General features: G+C 34.6%; 1 protein-coding gene across 2 annotated transcripts; it reads left to right on the top strand.

Moving 5' to 3' along the window:
* The first annotated feature begins 1,534 nt into the window (after positions 1–1,534).
* Positions 1,535–6,886, top strand: LOC120081742 (phytochrome-associated serine/threonine-protein phosphatase). Of its 2 annotated transcripts, XM_039036855.2 has the most exons (10): positions 1,535–1,943; positions 2,568–2,714; positions 2,802–2,869; positions 3,637–3,694; positions 4,575–4,685; positions 4,844–4,894; positions 5,632–5,775; positions 5,847–5,942; positions 6,028–6,099; positions 6,324–6,886. In XM_039036855.2, the coding sequence occupies exons 1-10, from the start codon at positions 1,863–1,865 to the stop codon at positions 6,405–6,407; spliced, it is 912 nt and encodes a 303-aa protein (XP_038892783.1). In that variant the 5' UTR covers positions 1,535–1,862; the 3' UTR covers positions 6,408–6,886. The 2 variants fall into 2 exon arrangements, with proteins under 2 accessions (XP_038892783.1, XP_090171756.1); XM_090315630.1 differs by having other exon boundaries at positions 1,653–1,943; positions 2,568–2,869.
* Positions 6,887–7,578: the final 692 nt, after the last annotated feature.

The raw sequence follows: 7,578 nt of genomic DNA on the forward strand, positions 1-7,578 counted from the left end.
ACGAGCCGTAAAAGAACACGGGGATATAGCAACCAACCGAATCGACCTAACAATGATAGGCTGGGGGGGGGGGGCATTAAAATTGGTGTGAAAGATAGTAATAAACAAGTGCATTATATCTTGTTATTTTGTATGTTATGTCGTTTTAAAAATTAGGTAACACGCATACCAATCATGCTATAACAACATGGTTAAACGTGTGAGAGATATATTGTTTTTTTAACATATACCTGAATAGCATTGAGATTTGTAAATTTGCATTTAATGTTTATTGGAGGACAACCATGTTGTGGCGAGCTCGTTAAATAGATAGTTTCGATATTTATTTATTTATTTATTTATGCAGTTCCTTGCTATTGGCATCCAATACGAGGATATGTCAATTTATCACTCGATCATTAAAGTCTCGACACTCCACTTGACAATCATTTGTGGAAGAGATCGCGAGGATCTATTTCGTTGCGAACATTTTCGGATGTTAGTCATAAATACAATTCAAGCAAGGATGCCTTATATGAGAATTGAGTATATAGTTAATTCTTTTTATTTCAATTCGTGTATCAGTAGTGTTGCATGCATGAATATGCCATATGGTATTGCACAACACATTTTCATGAATTTAGTATGATATGAAATGGTGTTACAAATAACTCAGTTATAAGTTATAGCTTAGAGGAGTTAGATGAACATGATGAAGACATACACATAAACTATTTATCGAGAAGAACACTACAATATCGATTGTAAATGAGACACTAAGCCAATATATTAATTCCAAAACAAAAAATATATATTTAGCATATCGTATAATTAAAACATACAATAACAATGGGTGATTGGACGACGATTTTGTTGAAAATGAACTACATGTTTGCTTGATTTATGACGACATCATAATGACATATATATAGTAAGTGATTACATGACATGATGTTTAAATGCTATTTGGTATGGGTTTTTCCATTACAATTGGGGACAAGAGATTTAAACCATATACATCTTGATTGATAATATATAATAATACATATCAGTTGAACTAGGTTTGTTTGGCCACATTTAGTACGGTCGATGCGTTATAATCGAAAATCAAACAAGTGAAATTAGGCACATTTTTTAGATAAAGTTATCAAAATATTTGATTGACTATTCTGCATTATGTCCATTCAACCAAAAATTATACAATGTTTACAATATCCATATATCATAATACTTATTTTGAGCATTGCAGTTTGAACAAACGAGAAAAGATTTAAACTTATAAAAAGTTTATAAAAGTGTCAATAAATTAAACAATTATTAAAGCGAACAATGTTGTAAATAAATTAAACCGGACCATCAAATAAGAGTCATACTGAACTACACATCTATATATATATTTGCAATCTACTCCAATCAGATAGTATAATTTAAAAAAAAAAAATATAAAAAAGGGGTTATAAAATGGACAAACTAAAGAAATAGGTGCAATCGCATGAAAATATCTGTTTTCAAATGATTGGAATGTAATAAAATGCTAGAAAAGTCATGGATGATCATGTTCATGAAACATACAATTTAAGAAATGAATATTTATTTTTGATCGATTTATTTAATTTTACAAAAAAAAAAAAAGTGTTTATTTATTTATTTATAGAACAAAGGTATTTTCTTCCGAAATAAACAAAAGGGGGGCGGAGGGTGGGATAGATCTGCTTGGTCAGCGTCGGCTCGTTCCACTGAATTTTCAATTTCAATCGGCTAATCACACCCTCCATATAATTAATCGGAGTTCTTCTTCCTCTCTCCTTCTCTTATCTCTCTCTCTCTAGGGTTCCATTCTCCATCGTCGCTCTTCTGCTGCTGGCAATCCGAGGAACAGAGACATGGATTTGGACCAGTGGATCGCTAAGGTCAAGGAAGGCCAGCATCTTCTCGAAGACGAGCTTCAACTTCTTTGCGAATACGTATGGTTTTATTGTTTTTATCCCCACCCCTTCTATCAGTTGTTTTCGCGATTAATCTTCAAAACCTTCCGTATCTGAGGATATTTAGGGTTTATACATTTTGGAACCTCATTTGTGTAAACCCCTTTTTGTATCTTCATTGATGCTGCGGTTTTTGCTCCTACTACCAGGGTTTATGCTTTCTGTTTCGTGAATAGAGTTTTAAGTTTCTTCAGCTTTTCGCTAAAATTTCTCGCGCACCTCACCGGTTTTCGTTTATTGAACACCAACTGTACTTCGATTAGGTTTTAGAGAAATGGATGCTGAGGTTGTTGGTTCATGATTGGATTCCCGGAGATCAATTGGGGGATTACATGTGAAATTCTGATTGGGAATTTGCGACATGGTGTGTTTGTGCTTGTGTATATTGACGAGGATGCGCAATACGCACACTCGCCTAAGAAGTCACTGTTTACTAATCAAAGTCATTAATGAACACTTATACTATCAACGGCATTATCGGTTGAGACTTTATTATTATTATTTTTCATAGGATCCTCATTAGCAATATCCGTAGGAGATGTTAGCAAATTTGGATAACCCAATGATTGGCCTTTTAATGGATTCATGCTCTCTGCATAACAGGTAAAAGAGATCCTCATTGAGGAATCTAACGTGCAACCTGTCAACAGTCCTGTAACGGTTTGTGGTGACATTCATGGTCAGTTTCACGACCTGATGAAACTTTTTCAGACTGGAGGTCATGTGCCAGAGACAAATTATATCTTCATGGTATGCTATGTGCTTTTTGGACAATTTAGACCATTTATGATAGTCGCTGATTCTATGGGGTGGTTAACATCAATTATTCATTGTCAGGGTGATTTTGTTGATCGAGGTTATAACAGTCTTGAAGTTTTTACTATTCTTTTGCTTCTTAAAGCCAGGTAATGTTTTATGCATGCTTCCAGGTTTGAAAATACTCTCCATTATTGCAAGACCACATAATTAGTACTTTCTTCTTTACATTTTTTTTTGGGGGTGGGGTTATTTGTGTTATTTCATGCTCATTGTAGCTGATTTGCTGAATATGGATGTACCTTTTATATTTGGTTTTCAGCTAGGTTGACAATCATGAAGCAAATTATGGCCAATGAAATAAATTATTTTGAAAGATTTTTTGATTAGCAACAACAAAGTTTAAAAGAAGGTCTATCATGTATACTTCACGCACCGTTGTAAATGTTAGATGTCAGTTTTTTGGTATATAGGTGAGTAAGTGGAACATATCTATCAGATAGTAACATCTTGGTGTTTTGTTTCCTATTTAAAACAAAGTCACTATAGTTAATTAATATTAATATCAGTTCTAAAGGAGATTGTATGTGATTAGCAGCCTTCAGTTATTGTTTTGAATTTATGTTACCAAATTCCAGTTTATATAGAACATTAATATGCAGCCGTTCCAAGATATTTGTTCTATTTATTTATTTCTTTGCAATTTTTATGGGAAGAGGGTAGGGTACTTGCCCATTTTATCATTTGGCCTCTTGTTTCATAATATGGATTGCACTTATTTGTCACCTATCAGTACAAAATAAGTCCTAAAAATCGATTTGGCTGTGCTTTTGGTTTTCTATTCTGTTATTTGCTATGACATTCTTTGGAAGAACAGACAGTTTCCTTTCCTAAAATAGTTTATTTGTCGTCTTAGATATCCGGCTAACATCACACTCTTGCGAGGAAACCATGAGAGCAGACAGCTCACACAGGTTTGACTTTTCTGTTTTGTTTATTGAGGTTGTGATCCTATCTCTCTTATAAAGTAATATATTTGAATCCTCCATGTCTACAATGTTAAAGAAAGGAGAGGAGTCTCTGGTTTTAAGACCCTTGCTTTTGAGTTTTGATAGACCATGGATTCACCATGATGGATGAGTTGGAGAATTTAGGCCTTCAACTAGCTATGTTTCTGTCTCATTAATTTATGTTCCCCTCCTGAAAACAGTGTTGAGAAAATGCCTTTTCTCAAGTGCACAAGCATTCTGAAAGTCATTGTAAATAGTTAAAAAATGGTAGAATTTAGGCCTTCGACCATCAATGTTCCCATCTCCAGTAAATGTTCTGTTCCCTTGTGAAACCAGAGTAAAAAAAATGCCTTAAAATTGTGGATTAAAAACTTTCCTGCTTGTGTAATTTTTGCATGGCTATGTCTGGATTAGTGGAAATTTTGAATATGGTGGCAAAGATCTTGGATTCTAGTTCAACCCAGTGAGGGAATGGGCGTAAAATCCATGGAGGTCATGAAATTGGGGTAATTATATGTTATTGGGGAAAGATTGTACTCATAGATTTGAATTTAGTGAAATAAAAGGTTTGGGGATTGTTCAGTTTGGTAACAAGGATTGAATCTCTTGATCTTGCCACTTTGTTGGGTCCTGATCCCAAAATGCTGTTTACACGCATTTTACACAGCCATAGTTCCCGCCTTTTCTCTTAACATGGAACTTATTGAGTGGAGATCATGTTATTGTTCCATATTATATTGAAAACTTCATTTTCATACTTTGTCGATGGTATGAATGTTGATATCGTGATATGAAGGTTTGGACTTTATTGTAATATCCATTGGTGCTGCCATTTTCTTGCCAGGTTTATGGTTTTTATGATGAGTGCCAGAGAAAGTATGGAAATGCTAATGCATGGCGGTACTGTACAGACGTTTTTGACTACTTGACACTCTCAGCAATTATAGATGGAACTGTAACCTCTCTCTCTTGTTGCCCTACAAAACCCCCAACCCTGACTGTGTGGTTTTATGTGCATGGATTTATGCAATTGATTTCATTATTGGACGAGTTTTAAGTGCTGGGTGCCCTTACGCGATTATACGTTTTTGCTTGGTTTTCTTATCATCTCAGGTTCTCTGTGTCCATGGAGGGCTCTCTCCTGATGTTCGAACTATAGATCAGGTTTCCTTATATTCTTTCAAATGATAATCCGTCTTTTTCTTGTCCCATACCTTTTCTTCCTACACTTATTTTATATGTTGCATCAATTACTTCACGTGAAGAGGGAGAAAATATATGAATATAGGTTATCTATGCCTTATAAAGATAGTTTGGAATGAATTGTCGAAGCTTTCATATTTGCTCGAGAAGCATCTCAGAAATTAATTAGTAGCAAGGATTAATTTGATGTCACCACGTAGAAAGCATTAAAGCAATTGGATAGGAAAGAGAGCATATGCTAGACCTTAGAACATTGATTGTACCTTTTTCCATTGGAGTAAACCTGTTTAAGAGGTCCGTGCACCCTTACAGTAGGATGACTCCAAAAATCAGTTTATGATGACTTACTGTTCGTTTACTTCCACACTCATTTAGTAGATCGTCCTATCATTTCTGATCCAGACTACATGCATTATATATTTATATGCCAATATTGATGCACAGTCGTACTGGTATTTAGATCTGTGCGGATCTCTTGAACGAAATGAATGGAAAAAACTTACATAACTGCAGCTTGGCACTTGCCTTGTGAATACTTTCACGCACCTTACAAATCCACATTTGAAATGCTATAATGCCTGACGTGATATGTTTCCTCTTTGTGTTGTATAATGTTTCTTAATCCCACTTGCCAATGGATCAGTTTGGAACTTTACTGGCTTGAGGCCTTTTTTCCACCATTTTTCTTCCGCTGACAGATAAGGGTGATTGATAGAAATTGTGAAATTCCGCATGAGGGGCCTTTTTGTGATCTTATGTGGAGTGATCCAGAAGATATTGAAACATGGGCAGTTAGTCCACGAGGAGCAGGTTGGCTTTTTGGTTCCAGGGTTACTTCTGAGGTAATTTTATCTGTTTTATTGTTGAACTGTGCAACTTCCGACGGAGCTTATGCAGATTTCAACTATTGCAGTTCAATCACATTAATAATCTTGATTTGGTTTGCCGAGCACATCAACTTGTACAAGAAGGTCTCAAGTATATGTTTCAGGATAAAGGCCTTGTGACTGTAAGATTTAGAGCAAAAGTTATTATCTCTATATAATGATATACTTTATCTGGTTGATTGGGTCATTTGGTTCTTGATTTTGCAGGTATGGTCTGCTCCAAACTATTGTTATCGTTGTGGGAATGTAGCTTCTATATTGAGCTTTAATGAGAATATGGTGGGTGCTCACTTTAGTCGTATGATTTTATATTTTAGAAGAAGAAAAGTATTGGCCCTTCGGTGTCTTAATCCGCTGGAGGACTATTCCGTTATGATTTTAATGACATTGGCCTTTTCAAGATTTCTTCCATTATAACAATAAATAGATATAAAATATTCTCCAATCTCTCCCCACATTATGCAAGTTTCTTATTCAACGAACCGTTTGTTAACTTCAAACAGGAAAGAGAGGTGAAGTTCTTCACTGAGACAGAGGAGAATAATCAGATGCGAGGCCCAAGAACAGGAGTTCCATATTTCTTATGATAAAGGGGGGTTGATTGTTGGCCATATTTGTGAAAGTATCAAGCTATCATGATCGGGCGATACGACCTCTTTAACAAAGATACCTTGAATTTGTTGTTTGCAGGTAGATCATTGTTCGGCTTGGGTGGATATTTCCTCCTAGGCTGATAAAGATAGATATTTTGGGCTGTGAATTACGTTGGCAGTAGGTAATTTATTTATTCAGCAGTTTGCATTCAGAGTATGTTTCTTGTTGGGACCGTTTTAAATTCATTTGTGTATTACTATTGGAAAAAAAAGGGAAGGAAAATCTCAGCCACATCCACGCCTGTGCATTATACTGCTACTGCCTGTTGAGCATGTTTTGAGGAGTTAGATTTGACATTAATCAATGTAGAAAGTATGTAGGGATAAGATAATCTTGTTTGTGTTACCCATTTCTGAAACACCATAGTTTGCATCTTTGTATACCTCTATGGAAAATGGCTTCTTTTCTTCCATGTCTTCTAATTTTTCTACTTCGTTTAGAATAACTTTCAAATGTTAAAAAAAATGTTTTTTTTTTTCCTTTTTAAACTTTTCGTTGTCAAATTTGGAGACTAGTAATTGGGAGATTCTGTCTTTTCTTGATTTATTTTCATGGTTAAAACATGGTTTTAATACTTTGGTTATTTTGGTCTCAGTACTTCTAAAGTGCATTTTGGTCTCAATATTTTCGACGTTAATTTATTTTGGTTCATTATTTTCAAAATGTTCATTTTGGTTATTGTATTTTTAATTTTGGCTCATTTTGATCCTTGAACTTTTAAAAAGTGACTACTTTGATTCCTTAAAAATTAAAATGAAGGGACCAAAATAGTTGCTTTTTAAAAGTACAAGGACGAAAATAAATATAATTTGGAAGTACAGTGATCAAGATGAAATAATGTTGAAAACATAGGGACCAAACTAAACCAAAACAAAAAATACAGTGAGCAAAATAATATTTTAACCTTAACATATCAATGGTCTATTGAAAGATCTAGAGTGAGAATTGTGCAGCCTAGGGTAGAAGCCAAATAAGAAAAGAAAAAGGTATGTTTGAAACAAAGTCTTGTTATAAAGAGTATATCTGCAGTTATCTTTACTTATTAGCTGAAGGTATTGAAAATTACTGTTCATCACAAGTATTGAGAAGTTTTCTGCTCCTAAA

Source organism: Benincasa hispida, chromosome 7, assembly GCF_027475165.1.
Source record: "Benincasa hispida cultivar pf3 chromosome 7, pf3_genome.v1.1, whole genome shotgun sequence".
In the NCBI taxonomy this organism is placed as follows: Eukaryota; Viridiplantae; Streptophyta; class Magnoliopsida; order Cucurbitales; family Cucurbitaceae; genus Benincasa; species Benincasa hispida.

What these genes read in the sequence shown, in the direction of transcription:
- LOC120081742 (XM_090315630.1), top strand. Translation starts at nt 1,863, where the DNA reads ATGGATTTGGACCAGTGGATCGCTAAGGTCAAGGAAGGCCAGCATCTT. An exon ending in AGAGCAGACAGCTCACACAG is followed by an intron (nt 3,695 to 4,574) that starts GTTTGACTTTTC and finishes TTTTCTTGCCAG; the next exon opens with GTTTATGGTTTTTATGATGA. An exon ending in GTTCCAGGGTTACTTCTGAG is followed by an intron (nt 5,776 to 5,846) that starts GTAATTTTATCT and finishes CAACTATTGCAG; the next exon opens with TTCAATCACATTAATAATCT.